This window comes from Pieris napi, chromosome 7 (assembly GCF_905475465.1).
Source record: "Pieris napi chromosome 7, ilPieNapi1.2, whole genome shotgun sequence".
Classification (NCBI taxonomy): Eukaryota; Metazoa; Arthropoda; class Insecta; order Lepidoptera; family Pieridae; genus Pieris; species Pieris napi.
In genome coordinates, this window is record NC_062240.1 from 10,984,243 (window position 1) to 11,005,994 (window position 21,752).

The window sequence follows — 21,752 nt, forward strand, 5'->3', positions numbered from 1 at the left end:
CGTTCGAAATTTGAATTTAGTGTTTTGATAACAGAGTTTAAATAAAAAATATTTTTCTTTAACTACTGTGTGTATTGTAACGAGGTTAATTGCCAGTTCATATTAGTTTATTTCATTATAACTAGTAGAAAAATAAGTGCAATTTCTTTATATTAAGCGTATTACACTATGATTTAAGGGCAAACTTAGAGAGGATTAATAGATAGCAAAAGGTTTTTCTTTGATTAGTAATTTTTTTTTGTAGTGTTTGTTTTGTTTAATAATAGGTTATGATCTCTATATGTATGTCATGTTTGCCTTTAAGTGCTTGTCACATTAAAAATTGTATTTTGTGTTGGCAAGCTTTATCTCAATTAAAAAAAAAAGGTTTTCTGTGGATTTTGTAAATGTGGCTTAATTAATAATAGTTTTAAAATATTTTTTGTTGATGTTTGGCCATGGATGGGCTTGTAAATAAATAAATAAAACTTACACCTACTTCCACTAAACCACGATGCCAAGGTGTTTTACTTTGTTAGTTGTCTAAAAATCTCTAGAAATACTTTACATAAATAAATCTACACGTACAAGCTTCCAGCTCGAATATGTATGAATTAGGTGTACCACTATTTTATTTAAAACAGCACTCAATGTATACATAATTAACGCGTTTCCTTACAATTTCTGTAGATGAAGTGCGTAGAACGATCCTTCTTTAATATTAACACACCCTCTGGCTGTAAGCCTTCGCTTTTGACAGCTTTAAAGAAACAAGGGGCTTAATAGCCATTGCCGGGGTGCTTGAAGAGAATTGCGGACGGAATGACAATACATAACAATATCAGTAGAGGAAAATGTTAATAGTAATGAGTCAAATTAAAATCATGCTTTAACAATTGAGGATATTATTTGAATATCGATTTGAATAAAAGTTTGCCATGTATATTATTTCTAGGAAACATTCTTTTAGTTCAATAAAATAACTATCTACTATACTAAAAAACAGGGGTTGATCGTAGAGGGGTGAAAATTTAGAGTTCGTAAACGTAAAAAATAAAAAAAAAATACCCAAAAAATCAAAAAAATTGGGGTGGACACCCCTTCTCACTTAGGGGTTTGAAAGATAGATAGTAGCCGATTCTCAGACTTACTGAATATGAATATAAAGTTTCATAAGAATCGGTCGAGCCGTTTCGGACATTGCCGTAAATAATCTATTTTTAATATCTATTTCAATATTTAGAATTTTATATATATTAGATTATAATATATGCCTAACCAAGCCGTGTTATAGTATTTCTTCACGGACCACACCTAGTTGGTTTAGAATATATACAAATTCTTTTTGGTATAGGTGAGTGAGATTATCTCACTAGCTGTTGTTAAAAGGGAAGTAGAAATGAAACCATATTATAAATGTATTCAACGTTCTAGATAAAATGTACGTTGAAATATATATGATTTTCCTGTTATGTTTAGTAAGAAAGGGAGCGTGAATTAGTTTCTTGTCTTATCAGCCCGCGTACCGGAACTTGGAAGCAATGGTTTAAGTAACAGGCGCAAGCGATCATAATATAAATAAATTTTATATTGTATTACTTCTTTAATCTTTAAAAACGAATTTATTATTTTATTAAGACTTGATGTGTCGAGCTATTCGTAGGCTTTTAGATGGTCAGCAAATAGAGCCTGCGCCACCACTGAATGCCGATAGACGCGGCGCTAGCGAGTAGGGCAGCGTAGTAATATGTTGCTAGTGCTAGGTGCAAGGCTATTTTACCGCAACGTAACATAAATTAATATGAAATTCGCGAACTACTCTCCAAGATTTGCTTCTAATGTTTTACCTTAAAACGAATAAAATAATATTTCTCTGTAACGTAGTTCCAGGGTTCTCGTAGGCAATGAGTGGTGGCGCGGACTCTATTGACAAAAAAAAAACAATTAACTATTTGATGTCACGAATAGAGTCTATTGAAATATTGTTATATTAACGCCAATTAAGATCTGGATAAAAAAAATACTTTTTGTCCCTTGATTTTTAATATCTGCGCTTTTAATTTATCATAAGCAAGGAGTAAGCCAACATTTTGCTATAATACTCCATAGAGACTGTTCGCTATTCCGGGATGAAAACTTATGTACTAAAAAAAAACATTAAAAAAAAATATTCTGAACAGGGGCCAACGGACAGGAGGCTCATCTGATGTTAAGTGAAAGCCCATGGATACTCTTAATGCCAGAGGGCTCGCTAGTGCGTTGCCGGCCTTTTAAGAATTGGTACGCTCCATTCTTGGACCGGAAAACGAATTGGTTCAGAAATACTTCAGTGGGCAGCTGGTTCCACATAGTAGTGGTGCGCGAGTAGTGGATATGTAAGAAGAAACAAACTACTTCATCCTTGAGAAATTTAGTTTTATTTCAGGTACTGCAGAAATTTGTTAACATTGTATTAAATGACATTTTCATTGTTATGCTTTAAAACCTGTCTTTAGGATGTTCTGTGCAAATTCAAAGTTTCCTCTTCATAAAAACCGCAGAGTTCAAGGAATAAAAAAATTATACTACTACATTTTTATCTATATTGATTGTCATATATTGTTTACACTCGTACAATTGTTAGAAACAAACAAAAAATATTTTTTTAATCGGTTAACGATCGATGTAGATTATTTTATCATATCATATTATACACCCTTAAAAATAAGACATTTTGCGTCTGTTTTAATGAAAATATTTTTTATGGAAAAATAGGTAATCAGCATTCTATCCCGGGATCTTCACGATGATTTTTTATCACCGTAGGCGCAAATGTAAATTGTGGAACGGAAAAAATCCATTGGTTTTGAACATCGCTCCATTTATAATATTGGGCTCGTACTCGCTCGTAGGGATGTATGCAAATTTTTCTCTAACCGCATAAAACTATCAGCCGAACTGTTCATGATAAAGCAAATACGTAAGTTGTGGAAGTAAATCGACTTCAGTAAGGCGACATGATGCCGCCGATCCCTTGTAAATATTGACTTAGTTCAAACAACACAAATGCGAGAACTTTTATCTTACGTTCTGCGTAACTGACTGATTTTGAATTGTACACGTGCTACGCGCCGTTTGGGGGGTTCTCACAGTATATATTTTGTTTTTGGAACGAAGTTCCTTATCGCGCGTTGTGAAAGGGGGCTAGACGGAAAAAATTCTTACGAAAAGTTGTCACGACACTTTTTTGCTATTTGCTATTGTAATACACCGGTTCTCGTCCGATCACCGAAGTTAAGCAACGTCGGGCGAGGGTGGGTGACCGGCGACCGCCTGGGAACACCTCGTGATGTTGGCTTTTTTTTTTCGTCGTAAGATTGGTGTCAAGAAAATCTATCATACTGTTATGATACCAATTAACATATAAATTAATCGAAAGGAATTTCGTTCCATCCGGGTGTCCCTTGACACCTCTAAAGTTTTTTTTTATGGCTCTGGCACGATTTGTGCATTAGCCAGCGTCAAGTATAGGATTTTTTATAATTCGTGCTAGTCTTTAGAAATTCGACCGTGTCCTCCATGTGCGGTTTAGGCACTAGCCCGGTACCGCACAACCCTCCCAAAGGCCGAGAACAAATTTAAATTAAATTAAAACTTGCCCTCGAACCGGGAATCGAACCCGGTACCCCTCACCTGGCTGCCACTTAATAAGACCGCTAGGCTATGAGGCCCCTAATATATTTTGTTATGAATTTAGATCGTATTTACACTCGTACTACTCCAAATATCAAAACAGAAATTACAAAATTTGTGATAACCAGATCCCTGTCCAGGCCCCGGAGATGATGTTTGCTTCTTAGGAGTACAATTAAAAAAAAACAGTGTCGCTACAACCTTTTTAGGGATCAAACTATTGTATCTGTTTTATGATGATTTGTCAATCTAATAGGCAAGTAGGTGATCAGCCCACGCTTAGTCATGCTTTCGACTTTTTGGGTCTAAAGCAGGCCGATTTCCTCGCGATGTTTTCCTTTACCGTTCGAGTGAATGTTAAATGCGCACATAGAAATAAAGACCATTGGTGCACAAACTGGGATCGAAACTACCACCTCAGGGATGAGAGTCGCACGCTGCCACTTGGCCAACACGGCTCATTATGTGAACTATTAGTAAGAATTATAAAAAGAGCATTATTATATTATAATTTCAGTGTTATAAATGATAACTACTTGGTCATTGTAATACCACAATACAACATATTACTATTAGCACCACGGAAATTTAAATGGTATTTATGCATACATTTCTATATCAATGGCTGGAGTGTTATAAAGTATTTTTATTTTAAATAAACTTCTTAAGCAATTACATAATTTTTAACACATGAAATGTTGTAACGTTTATCGCCGTATCTAAAAAAAGATCACATTAAAATTAAACAACAATAAAAATTACCATTGCTGAGCCAGTTCTGGTAATTATGAAAGTTTGTAAGAGCTTTGAAAAGCTTAAGTATAGTTAACAATGAATCTAGGTCACTAATAAAACCAAACACAGAATACTAAACTTATTATAGTAAAAACTGTGACTAAGCCGTTCAATAATATAAGAAACTAATCATTTAATATTGAAGTTGTCTGAACTTAATAAGTTTTTGTTATTGAGTACAACAATACATTAATAGCAATTATGTTTTAAGCTTATTTTCTTAAAACATTAGCCAGACATTGTTAATTGCATTACAAATAACATTGAAACTTGGCAGATATATCACATCAAACATTATTCTTAATGTAACTGAGGATTGCCGAAATTATAAGGCCGCCTGCCTTATGCATTATAATTTCGGCTTTTTGTAAGTAAACAATTTTAGTTTAAATTACAGTATTTTTCACCTGTAACCGAAAGTTATGACAAATACATATTACACTTAGGGTCTGTTTCACAATGTATGGATAAAGTACCAAATAGCTATGCAACACATAAATTATTTGGAAGATAAAAGTTCCGAATAAGAAACTTTGCGTTTCACAATCATATTTTATCCGGCACATAACTATCCGACACATAAAGAAGATTGTGGTAGCAACACCAAATTCGTATGTTCCGTTTTTTTGTTACGAACAAATAAAGTTACAAAATTCTATAGAAAAACATAGAACCTTAACCTTTTTGTTGGTCATTTAATATTACTTGTAATGAAACGGGCTGTCATTTTCACATGGTATTTTTGTTTGTTAGGTTATTGAGTATTTTAGTACATATTTTAGTTCGGTGCCTTCGGCTTGACCTTTCCGTTGTTTTTGTGATTCGAGGTGGATTCTTTAACTTAAAAAAATGTCTACGCAAAAACGTGAAAGAAGCGTCAATTTCAGCCAGGAAGAAGTTGAGCTTCTAACTTCGCTTGTTGCTGATCATAAAAATATATTAGAAAATAAAAAAAGTGACTCAGTCACCTGGCAGGAGAAAGAGCAGTGCTGGAAGACGTTAGAGGCGCTGTTTAATAGCACAAGTGTGGAAAACTTTCGCAGCGCTAAAACTTTAAAAGCTAAATACGAAGGCTTAAAGAGGGCTACAAGAAAAAAGTCTGCCTTGATACATGCTGAAACGTAACGTAAAGGAGGTGGCCCTAGTGCTGCTACTCCTCTTACCCCTATCGAGGAAAAAGTCAAAGACATGATATTGTTGTCTGTCGAAGGAATTGAAAGTCAATTTGACTCCGATCGCATTGGTAAGATATACAATCAAATTACTTTATTTTCTCTCACAAATGAAACAATATTACATACATGTTATGATATAATTTTAGAAAGAGAATCTATCCATTCAGTTGAGGCAGACGTTTGTACACAGAAGGAAGATTCTAATTGAGTTGTTGGTAAGTTAGTCGGACTTTACCTTTTATGTTTCACTTCAGGTGAATGTGGTAGTGCTACCCCAAAAAAATTGGCAATTGAAAAGTGGACCAACTGGAAGCCAAATTCTCTACGTTCCAAAAAACATCCCGCTTTATGTAAGTTATTTGTATTAAAGTAGATTTATTTCATTATTAGGTTTTGCCTATAGTCACCACGCTATATCTAAAACTCGCGGATAAGCCCTAAGTCGCTTTCATCGACACCCACAAGCAAATATTGGGTGGTACTACTCGTCTTTGCTGCCACCACACGGCTAACCAATCAATCTATTTTCAGCTACTCCGAAGATGAAAAGGCCATTCGAAAAAGTTGCTGATTCAAAATTAGAGATTGCGGATCTGCAAAAGAAGATTCTGGAGGTAGAGCTTCTAAATAAGAGAAAGCAATGGGCATTTGAAGAGGAAGAAAGAGAGCAGAAAAGATAATTATGGGCCATAGAAAAAAATATGTTGTTAAATAAATTAGAAAAATAATCGATTTTGTGCCTGGAGCGAGGATGTATTGTAATAAAAATTTGTATTTTTATTTTAATAAAAGCATTGAATGTTTATTTAATTTATCTCAAAAATTTTGTAATTTATAAAATATTATAGTAATAAAGCAAAATAATCACTAATAAGATTACTTCGCACACTTGCATTTCCCACGTTGTCAATTGCGCTTTGATCAATATCATCAGCAGGTTCATCTACTTGTTGCAGTAGTTCAAAATGTTCATCTCGCATATCAATAGCAATATTGTGCAACACCGCACATGCCACTATCACGGCTTGTACACGAGATACATGAAGTTAAATCTTTTTTGACAAAATGGGGAACCGGTTTTTCCAAACACCATATGTCCTTTCCACCACATTTCTGCTTCGAATTTGAGATTCGTTATATAGATGTTCTGCTGGAGTCGTGGGGTTTTGGAGTGGAGTTAGAAGGTATGAAGTATTTTCATAGCCTTTATCACCAACAATCAAAAGGTTTCCAAATTCTCCATTTATCAGTCTTTGTTTTAGGAATGAATTGTTGAAAATTGTTTGGTCATGTGCTGCTCCTGGCCATCTAGCCACTATGTCTAAAATCTTCAACTTTGCACTCACTACAGTTTGAACATTAAAAGAAAACTGTGACTTTCTGTCTCTCCATTCTTCTGCATTGTCTCCACCTAAAATGACAAAAGTTATATTATACAAACTAGAAACAATAATCGAATAAATAACAAAGTACAAACTACATAGTTTAATAGATATTATGTTTTTATATGGTTATTGGATCTTTTAACTGGAGATTTTATAGGAACATGGGTACAATCAATAGCGCCAATGAGTCTTGGAAATTTAGCTATGTTGTAAAACTCTGGCTGTATTTCTTGAGTATCGGTTGGAAATTTGATAAACTCAGGACGGAGCTGTGCAATAGCCTGTGAAATCAAGGTGGCAATGCGACTGGCAGAAGCTTTGCTGACACCAGAGAAATCACCGACTACTGTGAGAAAACTTCCTGTTGCATAATATCTCAAAGTCAATAGTAGACGAGTAATCGGCATTATAACATGATTTCTGAAACAAACATGGCTTAGATTTGGTACATAAGGAATTCGTTGGTTAGGTAAATAGATTCCTATTCCTACTTATTTTGTCTAGGAAAACCAGACACAATAGAAAATCTATTGTTAAGTGGATCCAGCAGCGCTCATCTGGTAGCTAAACCAATCATTGCGGGTTGTATGTATGTAGGTACTTACCTTTCTGTAGGAGCAGAAATTGTTTCTTCAATCATTGAATAAACAAACATCACGGCTTCTTTAGTAAGTCTGAACCGTGTCCTAAAGTCCGTTTCGTCCAATGTCTCCATATAGTTGGTTCTATTCTGAAATACGGGATTCCTGCGCGGTGTTGTGATGCATCTTCAAGAGTTTCAAAAACGTCCATCATATTATTGAATCACAACGTTTTCTTGTCTGACATCAGTCAAACACACTTATGTTTCAGATAAATTGTGCTATTTGCCACTTCATCCGACATATAACTTATGATGGACTTTATGTGACGAATAGCGCTATCTGACAGTTGTGAAACGCAACAATAGTGTTTATCCTACCAATAAGTAATAAATAGCTTATTTGGAACTTATGTGGAACTTATCCGGACATTGTGAAACAGACCCTTAGTATATATTATATATACCTAGCCTACATAGGTACAAATTGGCATTAGCTTTTTATCTGTTTTAAAGATTATTTATGTTAATTTGTGTGATATAGGTTTTACTGGAGTCATGAATATATAACAAATATATGTATAAAAATTAAAAAAATATAATATTCATATAGGTAACAAAATATACACTTATGGACGTCAAAACAGAAATATACATTAAAAATGCTTCTAATTTTACATTTACTGCCTGTTCTCAAATCAAGGGCGTAGAACGGAAGAGAAGAACTGGCAATAAACTCTCCGCCACTCTTTTTAATCACGAAAGTTTTTGTTGTACACAACGTTTGCAAGGAGCTGCAACCATTACACCGTGTTCCACTTGACGTCTTAAGTAATAAATAATAATAAAATAAATTAAAAACTAAGATTTGTCCTCTATCATCAGGAGGCATGGTGAAATAGGAGCATGCACTTACATTCTCGTATGAACAATTCGCAAATACATAGTCGAAATAACTAACATCACCACATACACGAATTCAAGTAAGACCAGTCATCACAAGGTAGCACTCGTTCACGAGTATGACGCATGGCCAGTCATCGGCCCCCTCGTCATATTTTAAATAACGGTTATACGATAGCTTATATACGCATAGTTGGGGATGTTACAGTTACTCATTACACTGATTCTATCGGTCACCCACACACTCACGCGTGTTGCAAACAGTTTATAAAAAAAAATATCGTTATTGGTAATTTCTAAAAGTTGTTATGTTATTTACTATTATGTTTGGATAAGCTGGGAACCATAACAGGCATTTTTACTTAAAAGGGCTCCCAAATCTTGCTCATTATAATGCATTGTTTATAATAAATAAACACATTTTTATTTATTATATAATTGTTTTTCTGCGGGTATTAGCAATCAGCCCTAAGGCTATGAGCGAATCTGTTCTTTCGTGCTGTCATATAGAGTGGCTTCCCATTGGAATTTGGAAGCATCTACTCATCTTCTATCTAGAGCTACTGCCGGTCTTCTAGCTCTAGAATATGGTGACGTTTTAGTCGTCTCACATACTGTTCTATGGTCATTATTTAAATAGACTAAAATACTGTCCATGAGCTTTAATGATGATATGGAGCATATTTACAATTATTCAAATTTCGATACATATGTTAAATCGCGTAAATAATACAACAACAAAGGGATATAATAATGCAATTGGATATTAATTAAAAAAGGTAGTACATAGTAATAATGAGAAAAGCAATCCAATCAGGATTCTGATGTGTCTACGTGGAGCTCGCGTGTCTTGTCATGTGTGATTTTTCGTATATGGAGTTGTATTATGCAATGGCTTGGGTATAATGTACTCGAGTACCCACAATTTTTATTTTATTGTTACGCGAACAACATATTGGTACGAAGCGGGGTAGACAGAAATGTTTCTCGATTTTTCAACTTCGAGACGTTTTCAGCAGGCCGAAATGTGATTTATTTATAACCTTTTCAAGAGAATTATTTTATACTAGAAAATTGGGATTTGCATAAAGTAACCCTCATTTTCAGGATGATGAAACATTTTTCAAGCTGCTTAAGAGCGTGACCATGTGTCTAGTGAAGTCACCTGTCGCCTTTGATGAAGGAATATTCTAGAGTGAGCCTTTTAGGTGTCAGACAAAGACGGATTGTACGCGAAAAACGGAAAGAGCGGAACGTTCTCGAAGCCAGTCTGAATATCTAGAACAACGTACAAGTACGGAGTGATGTCTTGAAGAGATAAGGAGTACGTACGTTCTACAATTGTCAGATAAGGATTTCTAAGCACTAAATGCCTAGAAAGTTCTCGAATATGGTTCGCGATTATTGCCAGGGACGTATAAGCGGGCCAGTTAATTCAGTTTCGAGTGCACTTTCGAGATATTAACATCGAAGAGATAAGTGCGAGTAGTGAAGAAAACTGATAAAGTACTGTGTGAAGTGTGGGTAATTGAAGTAATAAGTGACAGTATTTTGTGCATTTATAAGTGTAGTAAGTGTTTTTATGCGTAATTTGTGTGACGTTTCAATTTAAGCCTTCGTTGATTATTTTAAATATAAACCCTTGAAGAACATTTTCTGCGTTTTCTATCCGATCCCCTAATCCGAAAACTTTTATCATCGGTACATAAAAAGTAAATTTTTTGTCTTGGTGGACAGAGAAACTGCCAGCATTACAGGAGGTATTTCCTTCAATTTTGATTTTGTTCCATTTGGAGTGAAGAGACTCTCGAGCCGTGGGGTTCAAGTGCACAAGCGCTAATTAAAGATTTAAGTTGGCGCCTGATAGATAGTACCGGCGACCCCAAAGCTCGCACACAGCAAGGAAATGCTAGCTTTAAAGGTACACTGGCACAGGGACCAAACTTTTAAATTTATTTTATTTTTCAATTTATTAATTGTAAATTACTATTACTGTGTAGGTAAAGAATATCGTAAATACTGTATATATGTGTGTTGGAAGTAAGATAACACTTAACTACCAATAAAGTACCAGTAACTAATACTAAAAAACCTTTGTTAAAATGTGGTGCCGTCATAAGTTTTTGGCTTCTGCTATTATAAAATTTCTATCGCCCCTACCCAATATAAAAACTAAGCGTATCATATAAAAATGTATTCACTATTCAATTTTGTGAAAGCCACACTAAAATTTCAATTTTGACTTTGGATAATCTGCGGTTGTTATGTGGTCCCCACTATATTATTAAACTTTCAACTGTTATTTTTTGCCTTGTATAAGTTTAACCATATGTTCATGTAGTGATAAGTTATAGTTAAGTACCTAATGACATTGTTTGTTCCCCTAATGTATCCCTACTCCTACCCAAACCTTTAAGTACCAAATCCCGATCCTTTCAAAGGCACTTCTATTCCATATTCGAACTCCAACGTTAGTTTTTGTAAACATAATTTTAAATAAAGTTTGTTAGTTTTAAAAACAAGTTTTAGTCACTGCCTCATAACAAATTTGGCGCAGTCGGTAGGATCTACTTGTGTAGTAAGACGAAGCAAACGTACAAAGGACTAGCATCGCCTAGTACGGTAGCCTTAGGCTTTTAATAGTTTTCGCCGATACTATGCTCTTGTGGTTCGTGTTACTGTGGTAAGTGGCATTTTACTTGTGGCTCATTCTTTTCCTATATTTCCATATTTTGTGTGTTTTATATATATTATCCTGTATTACTATATCTTATATTTCATTTAATTACATTATTCATATTTAACTACACACGCATTCTACATTTTAATAATCATCATGTCATTAAAGACCGAAAGCATAATGAAGGCATCACCAGTTAATATTCAAACTCTTATAAATCTTATTCCTATATTCGACACAAACAATCACGATGAAATTTACGGTTACATTAGGTCCTGTGATACTGTGTTTAAACTGTCATCTCCGTTTGAACGGGAGACTTTGTTAACTTGTGCTCTAAATAATATTAAAGGCATCGCGGCCTCAGAAGTTCGGTGTAAAACTTACGAGACGTGGGATGAACTAAAGAGATTTCTTATTGAGAGATTCGCGAATACCAAGACGATTCAACATTTGAATTTAGAACTTCAATCGATTTTCCAGAGACATGATGAGTCCTTAACCCAATTTTATCATAGAGTAGATCTTTGTCGTTGCAAAATCTTAGAAAAACTACACTCAGAAATTTGCGATTCAACATTAGACGGACGTGTAGCAACCACCGAGGAAACCGCCTTAAGCATATTCCTCAACGGTCTCTCTACAGACATGGGTATAATGCTCAGAACAAAAGGTTTCGATACCTTGAGAGAAGCAGGTCGTTTTGCAATGCAAGAAGATCAAATTAGGGCTATGAACAAAGCTAGGCAATCTTTATTTAGACCAGTTCCAACTCCTAGGCCAGCAATTAGGAGTAATGCATATCAAAATAATTACCAATCTATTAGAAACCCAAATATTCCATTCAGGCCTCCTAATCCTAGATTTTCTCCAAAGACATGTGCTTATTGTAAAAATATTGGGCATTCAATAAACGAATGTCGCAAGAGAGCATACAACGAGCAAAATAAACAACGCGCTCTCCCTGCACCAATCCGCCATTTAAACTTAGAAGCGACCAACGAAATGAGCGACCCGTTGGAAATCGCTACCAGCTCCTACTCGATGAACCCAGCTCTTTAGACTATTCAATGCTTCCTCAAATTCCAAAATCAAGTCGAGTGTTACAAAGCACTGTGCCTGCATCCTTGCATAATAAACCAGCCTATCGGAGGCAATGCAAAGAAGCTTGCACACAGACAGATTTCGAAGCTAGCTTTATACAGACCTACAAACAGGGTAGCCAGTCCCAAACCTTTGGTCATAATACGGATTCTACTATTTCTTATAAGCACGATGAACCTCCAAAATCCTCTGAATCTAAAAATCGCACTGTATCTTCTAACCCCACTGTATCTCAAAATATCGCTGAATCTTGTAAACCCGCTGTATCTCATACTACTACTAAATCGAATTCAAAATACCATTATAAAAAAAATAAACGTAAGTCGAAATCAAACAACAAGAATATTAAATCTTTTTCAATCTCTGCTTTAAATGATATTCCTCCAGAAAATCTCTTACATGCTACATTTTACATAGATAATAAACCTGTGACTCTTTTAATTGATACCGGTGCTGGTATATCTGTCATACGTAAAGATAAAATAGGTTTAGCTTGCATTAACGAATTAAATATAGTTTCTATTCAAGGTATTTCCAGTTCTCAATCTCAGATGCTGACCTTAGGAACGGCAAATATTTCCCTTGACAATTTACCTAAACATAAATTTCATGTTGCAAACCTTAACATAAAAGCTGACGGTATTTTAGGTAATGACTTTATGACTGAATATGACTGTAAAATTGAAGTACAATCGAAAATCTTAACAATTGGCGTCAAAAGTTATGACTTATTTTATTTACATGAAAAACTACAAGATTTAAATTCACAGAACTATACTGTATCCCTCGAAAAACAAGTAATTAACAAACGATCGGAAACAGTAATTAGATGTACAACAAATTCTATGAATTTTGGCGAAGCAATCGTTGAAAAACATACATTAGATCATGGCATTATTATTCCACGCTCATTAGTGACCGTCGCAAACAACTCTTTTCTTACAACTTGCATTAATTTAGACAAACAAGATAAGATTATTAGCACTCCTTCCATCCCTGTTACTATTTTTGACTTTGACAAACATACTAAGGAACAAACTCAACATGAGATAAATAATTTTAATTGTATTTCCCAAACAGATCGTCAGAGCAAAGTTTGGTCCCTCATTAGAGGCGACCATTTAAACAAAGAAGAATCAAACTCCCTAAATAAAATCGTAATTGAATATTCTGACATATTTTATACAGAAGGTGACAAACTGACATTTACAAACCATACTAAGCATACTATTCCTACCACATCAAATATTCCAATTAATACGAAAACATATAGGTTTCCACATATACATCAACAAGAAGTAAAAACCCAGGTCGATAAAATGCTAAATGAAAATATAATACGTCCGAGTACTTCACCATGGAGTAGTCCTATCTGGGTAGTCCCTAAAAAAGTAGACGCCTCCGGCAAACAAAAATGGCGCGTCGTTATCGATTATCGTAAACTTAATGATATAACCATAGGTGATAGTTATCCTTTACCTAACATTACAGATATACTCGACAAGTTAGGACATTCTGTTTACTTCACTACTTTAGATCTCGCCTCTGGATTCCACCAAATCGAACTCGAATCAAACGATATTCCTAAAACTGCCTTTAATACTCCGTATGGACATTATGAATTTTTAAGAATGCCATTTGGATTAAAGAATGCTCCAGCAACTTTTCAACGTGCTATGGATAGCGTACTCTATGGATTACAAGGTGAACGCTGCTTTGTCTTCTTAGATGACATAGTAGTCTTCGCCTCTAGTTTACAAGAACACGAACAAAAGCTATACGAAGTCTTCAATCGACTTAGGAAAAATGGCTTAAAAGTTCAACCAGATAAGTGTGAATTCCTTAGGAAAGAAGTAGCCTATCTAGGGCATATAATTTCTAGCGAAGGTGTAAAACCTAATCCTGATAAAGTTCACGCAGTCGATAATTTTCCAGTTCCCAAATCATGCAAAGACATCAAGTCTTTCCTTGGCCTAACCGGCTATTATCGCCGTTTCATTTCTAATTTTAGTAGTCTAACAAAACCTTTAACTAGTCTCCTTAAGAAAGATGTTCCTTTTGTTTGGGGTGAAACTCAACAATCAGCCTTTGAAGAATGCAAACATCTCCTTACCAATCCTCCTATTTTACAATATCCTGATTTTACTAAAGAATTTATTTTAACAACAGACGCTTCTCTTCATGCGATTGGCGCTGTTTTATCGCAAGGGCAAATAGGTAAAGATCTACCTATTGCGTATGCATCACGTACTCTCAACAAAGCAGAATCAAATTATTCCACCATTGAACGTGAATTATTAGCCATAGTTTGGGCTGTTAAGCATTTTCGTCCCTATTTATTTGGTAGAAAGTTCAAGATCGTTACCGATCATAAACCATTAACATGGCTTTTCTCTATAAAAGACCCTGGAAGTCGTCTCGTTCGCTGGCGTCTCAAACTCGAAGAATATGAATACGAAGTAATTTATAAAGCTGGTAAAAATAATACTAATGCCGACGCACTCTCTAGGCCTTCAATTCTTAACACAAATACTATTGACTTAACTTGTGACAAAAATACTGATAAGAACGAAATCGATTCTCACGACGACTATTTACAATTAAACTATCAACACTTTACAGAAATTTCAGATTATAGTTTCGACACTCCAAATCTACATATTTCACCAGATAAGCTGTTAGACGAACGACATAAAGACATATTTATTGCTATTTCTTGTGACATTTCCGATAAGAACAATCTTTACAACGAAGCTATTTCAATGTGTTCTCAAGTGGAACCATTTCTAAAAAAGTCTAAAGCACTCTACGAAACTGACTTATTGGTTTCCAACAAAAAACAAAACATTTACTTTAACTATTCTCGACCCTTATATTTCGATCCTTGGGATTCTGAAAGCTATTTTAAGTCACTTCTTAGCTGTTTACAGAATAACGATTTGAAATCACTTTACGTACCTGACTTAAAAGATGACGCAACTTGTAAATTAAAAGGCAATGAACAACTACATATTACATCTTATTTAGCAGACATTTATAATTGTAAGATTACTATCTGTGAAAACAAAGTGAAGACTCCTAATCCTGAAGATATTCCTTCTATTTTAAAATCTTTTCATGATGACCCTTTGTCTGGTCACCGTGGTATAGTTGAAACCACACGAAAAATAAGATCAGAGTATTTTTGGAAAGGTATGACCGACACTATTAAAAATTACATTGACAAATGTCAAATTTGCCAACGGAGTAAGATACAAAGAAAAACTTATAAAGCTCCAATGGTAATAACTTCATCATCCACTGAACCTTTTGAACGTGTCTCTATCGACTTAGTTTCTTATTCGGAAGTAACCCATGACTCTAATAAGTACATCTTAACCTTACAAGATGATTTAACAAGGTTTGTACAAGCTTATCCTATTGTAGATAAACAAGCAATTACCGTAGCAAAGACTCTATTAATCTTCTGTCAACATTACGGCGTTCCCAAACGATTTCACTCAGATCAAGGAACAGAATTTGTAAATAGCATCATAAAACAATTAATGAAATTGTTAGGTTCAAATCATACATTGAGCACAGCTTACCACCCTCAAAGTAATGGTTCTATAGAACGTTTCCATGCTACTCTTAGAGATCATATACGATCGTATCATAAGAAAAATAATTGCAATTGGGATCAAATAATTCCTTTCGCAGTTATATGTCATAACACAGCAGTTAATCAATCATTGGGTTTCACGCCTCATGAATTACTTTTTGGGTATAAACCTCGATCACTCTACTCTCTAAAAGAATTAAACGAATATACAACCTGTGATTATTTACATGATCTTAATGAACGACTCAAAGTTTCTCGTGACGTTGCTTTACGTAACTTACAAGCGATGAAGGAAAAAGCTAAAGAACGTTATGATAAAAATATTAGAAACATCGCTAAGTATAACGTAGGCGATTACGTAATGCTCAAGGTGCCTAACCCTAATAACTTAGATTCGAAATGGGAAGGTCCTTATCTTATTGTCAGAATAGGATTCAATGAAAATTACATTATCAGAAAGAATGGAAGAAACCAAATAGTGCATGCAAATCGTTTAAGACCATCGCACGAATCATAAATTATTTAGAATAATTATCGTTACTAGATTTTTTTTTTACAAACCAATTTTAATTCTATTTGAGTTTACCAATTGCTATGGCATTTCCCAATACTATATCCGACGGAGAGGAGAATCCTAATTATATACATTCGTTTTATACACACATGAATAATCCTTATTTTAGTTTTATCATATGTTCTATAATAAAAAAATTATTTTACATTATACTATACAAAATTTATATAATTATAAAGAAAATAGTTACAAATAGGTTTAATTCTAATTAGAATTCTGAATAGGTCGTAGTCTAATTCTTGAATATTATTATATTTCTTTCAATATTATATTTTACAAAATAGTTATTTCCATATTTCAGGTACTCCACAACCTTTGTTGTCGGGGATACCCACATACAAAATATACCTTCAAACTCAGGACTATATTATGAAGAAGTTGGTGAAGTTCTAGTGTCGGAAAGTTCTTGGAAACTCATTATATATAGAGATATCGAACCATTATTCTTATCGAGGGATTCTCTAAAACGATTAGTAAATAGTTATAATTTTATAATCAAACAAAATTCTAATTTACCTAACGTCGATACTACCAGTTCTTTTATTAAATTAAGTATTATGAATATAGACTCAAGGTTGGATGAATTTCAATATTACACAAGCGACAAGCGTTTCAAGCGCGAACTTATAGACGGTCTAAGCTCAGTTCTAAAATGGCTCATTGGTACACCAGACGCAAAAGATGCCGAATACTATAATGAATGTATAGATCTCTTAGAAAAGCAACAAATTTCTACGAATGATATTTTAAAACAACAACTCCAAATTCTTTCTTCAACCATTACTAACTTTAACAATACCATTTTAAAAATTTCATACGATGAACACATGATCAATGAAAATTTAATGAAAATTAACTCCTATATTAACTCAACGAATACTTTACTTTTTAATCTCAGTGTATCTGAACAGATCTCAACTGTTTCTATACAAATTCTAGAACTCGTCACGTCTCTAGAAAAACAAATTGATGATATCGTTGCGAGCATTTTATTTATTAAATCGGGAGCAGTTCATCCTTCGGTCATATCGTCAGTAAGTCTTTACAAAGAATTATTAGCATCAAGTCATGCTAGAACATCAGGTAACCTAGTGGCAACCGTGAGTCTTCAAAACATTCATAAAATTCTAAACTCTGCCACAATTACATCATATATTTATATGAACAAAATTATATATATATTAAATTTTCCTTTAGTCAAAAATGACATATTTACCTTATACCATTTAATTTCAATTCCTATAAAACATCCTGAGTCCTCCTTATATTCCACAATCCTACCTGAGCACATGTATCTTGCTATCAGCAAAAACAGTCAACGCTACCTGACGACGAACTCCGTGGATAAGTGTCATGAATTCTCTCCAAACCTTCATGTATGCAGTAAGGTCACAATCTTCAACTCAAACGCACAACCAATCTGCGAAGTCTCCATCTTGCTGACGAATTCTAAAGACATACCTCAAAACTGCGAGGTATCCACATTCTCTGCGCATTTCAACACATTTCATCCATTAAAAAATAACAAATGGATTTTCATACTTTCGAAGAAAATTACATATGCTATGGAATGCAACGGAAAAACTACACATGGCGAAATATTTGGACACGGAATAATTCTGCTACAACCTGCATGCAAATTTTATACACCAATGGTTACACTCATCGCTGAAGACTCGAAATCGAAAAACATAAGTCATCCCATTGTTACTGTCGACGTGGAAAATCGCTGCATCGAAGGAACTCCAGATCTTTATAATCCAAGACTCGTACCTATCCAAATTAACGATGTTTCCTTAGACTCTCTCAATACTATTAAAGACGAGATCAAACATCACTCTAAAATACTAAATCAAGACAAATATATCATTCAAGAACATCCATACAATTTCACTCTAATGAGTTTATCACTTGGATCAGTCCTTCTTATTTATACTCTTTACAAGTTTTGCAATTGTTGCAACCTCTTCAAATACTTTTACCCAAGAAGAAACCCTCACGAACAAGGATGCATTCAAATATTTAATAATTGCTTCGACCAATCCCGAAGACGACAACAAATAGAAATCCCGATGTCTACATACAATACGACGACGACGACGACGGCTTGCATCAGCTCGGACGACGAGGAAGAGGACGCCCAACAAACTTCTTCAAAAAGTTCACGCCAACAGGCGCAACCTTTATTTTAAGGGGGGAGGTGTTATGTGGTCCCCACTATATTATTAAACTTTCAACTGTTATTTTTTGCCTTGTATAAGTTTAACCATATGTTCATGTAGTGATAAGTTATAGTTAAGTACCTAATGACATTGTTTGTTCCCCTAATGTATCCCTACTCCTACCCAAACCTTTAAGTACCAAATCCCGATCCTTTCAAAGGCACTTCTATTCCATATTCGAACTCCAACGTTAGTTTTTGTAAACATAATTTTAAATAAAGTTTGTTAGTTTTAAAAACAAGTTTTAGTCACTGCCTCATAACACGGTTAGGTTCAAAGCAAATAGCCGAGTGCATATTGATGAGAATTCAATGCCACAGTTACGAGTACATAAGCTGAAGTGGCGACTGTGATGTATGGATGTTCCACGTTTGAGCCCAACCGGACTCAATCGGTATTAATTGTAAGAAATGATCTCCAATAATAAACATTGGTCAATCATTGAATAAATAAAGAATTGGTGAATGTTTTCTGCAAGTGTTTGTTCCTACAATATCTTGTAGCTTTTTTTCGTCGAACTTCTCCAGAGTCCCTGTACATAATATCCAGGGACTTTTTGAAGTTATACTTCTTTAGGCGCGTTATGAAAAATTGATGAGAGTGAAATTATACGATGCGCGCGCACCGTTACACAAAATAACCAGAATGCCCACGGAAGATGCTACTGCATTGGACATGATTTAAAAACAACATTTGAATAATAATAGAATTAAAGTTACACTTAATGTAAGAGAATAATAATAAATATTTATTTATTTAATTTTTCAGATGTAAACTGAACTTTATTGATTATAATGACTCCTTTTCCAGTCTTTGATTATTTAATTGTAATTATTTGCATGTAATCAAAAACTATTTTTAATAATGCCAACGAAGTATAACTTCCTACGCGCGTACAAAAGTACACGCACACTTTTTTTGATCTCCTATGTTTTTACTAAAAATATTCATAAATTTAAATCATTTAATTCGCATTACGCGTCTCGCGAGATATGCCCGGATACATCGGTGATATTATTATTTAAAATATTTATAATTTTCTTACATAGTAATTAAAAACAAATTTAAAAAGTTTGGTCCCTGTCGCAGCGTACCTTTAACGCTGGCAGCACTTCGTTTTATTGTAAATACTGTATATTTGATAGTTATGAGTACTAATAAACATTTTACAATAGTCATGGGTGAGCCGGGGTGAGTTCAATAGCTTGAACATTGATAAATAGAGTTAAGCGAGGAAATCACCAGCTCTGGGGTCACCGGTACTATCTACCAGGCGCCAACTTAAATCTTTAATTAGCGCATGTGTAACCCATAGCTCAAGACTCTTCACTCTAAAGAACAAAATCAAAGTTAGAGGAAAGATTCTTTGAGATTGACATTTGAGTCGTTTATTTTTCGCCTGCCGTTAAAATCATATTATTAAATGTAAAATCTCTCTAAGAGTTTCCCAGCAGCTCAATCGTGTTTGAATTTCTTCAGAACCTCCGAGACTTATGGATACCTAGAATATTGAAAGATATTGAAGAATGCTTCACGATTGGAAAAACAAACTTGAAGCTTACGAAAGTGCTCACAAGCTTTAACATAAGTTTTTAAAAGCATTGTCGCCTTTTAAGGAACAGGAACTAGACGAAATGTGTTGACCTGCTATGGGTTGCAACGCCAGGAGAGAACTCATGAAGGCTTGTATAATCTTAATTCAAAGTGATGATCAAATCAAAACACTGTCTAATATAAAAAAAGCCAAGAAACCTCGGGTGACGTTTTCAATGAATATGAACAAAAACATTATTTTTCATAAAATACTTAATCTTATCTTCGTGCAATTAAAGTTCGAAAAGTAATATAAGTATTCATTTAAAATCACCAGAATATTTGACTTATTATTTAACCTTTATAAATTAAACGAATACTTTTTTCACGTATGAACGCGTGCTCAAATAGTATTTGACGCAGGCCTAATAGTGCCCTGGGTACGAGCATACTAACTTTAACTGTCAGAAGTTTGATTGACACCTTTTGGCAGCTGTTTGATTCACAGCTACACATGATATAACTACGTTAGTGGTAGGTCGTAGGGTTGAGCGAGATTTCACTATTGCATTTTGTCAACGCGTGACTACGAAAGCTGCATCCCGTATCCAGTCAGATTTATATTATTTAAACATATATATATATATGTATAAAGTATTGTAACATATTTAAGACAACAAAGGTATAGTCATATTAGTAAATGTTTTACTTGTTAAATGGGCACAGTAATTGTTCAGTATATTAATTTTTACAAAAATGCCAACTATTGACCAATAAAAAATAGAAGTAAGAAACTTGTATATCTGGTGCGAGCGTCAAATAAGTAAACAAGACTATTTTTTTAAATTGGCAAAAATGGGGTTTTTCCCACGACCGCACGGCTTTTTTTGCTTTATTTGTCATAAGCTAACCTGATGGTATAATCCCGAACACACTGAGTGCCCTATTTATATAAGGGAAAACCAGTGTGCCCTTATAATTTTGACCATTGAAAATTGACCTTTATAATTCTATGTAATGACTATGAAACTCAGATATATATTTTATCATAATATTATTACGCGACAAATAAAAAATGTACGCAAAATGAGAATGAGAAAAGTGACAGTACAACTGATTGTTTAGTAATTTAAAGAGCAGTATAAGTCGCTTTCTGCCTACGCGTTTCCAGGTTTTCCATTTCCAGCAATTTCACTCGTGCCTCATAATGTTTACTTGAATGGTCCTTATTAATGAAACTTACCTGAGCAACAATTATTTTGAACCGATTATATATTTAATAGATAAATGAGCGTTTATACGTTAAAGATGAATATACTATTTAATTAGTTTTTCTTCTTCTTCAGTCACACTCTTCATTTCTGAAGGTCGTGTTAGTGGCGCCGCAAAATTCCACTGTCCCCTGTCTTCGGCACGCTTCTGCGTCTGGGAGATGGTAAAACCTGTAAGGGCCTTTACTTGGTCGGTCCGAGCAGGGGATTGGCCTCAAGGTCTATTGCCCTCCACTCTGTCAGTCACGATGAGTTTCTTAACTTTCTAGAACTCTGCG

The 21,752-nt window shown here is 34.5% G+C and overlaps 1 protein-coding gene and 1 long non-coding RNA gene across 3 annotated transcripts; one reads left to right on the forward strand and one right to left on the reverse strand.

The window, feature by feature from the left end:
* The first annotated feature begins 4,882 nt into the window (after nt 1-4,882).
* Nucleotides 4,883-6,293, forward strand: LOC125050855. 2 transcript variants are annotated; one of them, XR_007117213.1, is made up of 3 exons: nt 4,883-5,689; nt 5,768-5,971; nt 6,153-6,293. It is a non-coding gene; the product is annotated as an uncharacterized LOC125050855 (long non-coding RNA). The 2 variants fall into 2 exon arrangements; XR_007117214.1 differs by having other exon boundaries at nt 5,768-5,836.
* Nucleotides 6,294-6,520: 227 nt separating this feature from the next.
* Nucleotides 6,521-7,765, reverse strand: LOC125050853 (putative nuclease HARBI1). The gene is made up of 3 exons (XM_047650912.1): nt 7,612-7,765; nt 7,149-7,426; nt 6,521-7,032 (listed from the first exon to the last, which is right to left on the reverse strand). The coding sequence occupies exons 1-3, from the start codon at nt 7,719-7,721 to the stop codon at nt 6,668-6,670; spliced, it is 753 nt and encodes a 250-aa protein (XP_047506868.1). The 5' UTR covers nt 7,722-7,765; the 3' UTR covers nt 6,521-6,667.
* Between the last annotated feature and the right edge of the window lie 13,987 nt (nt 7,766-21,752).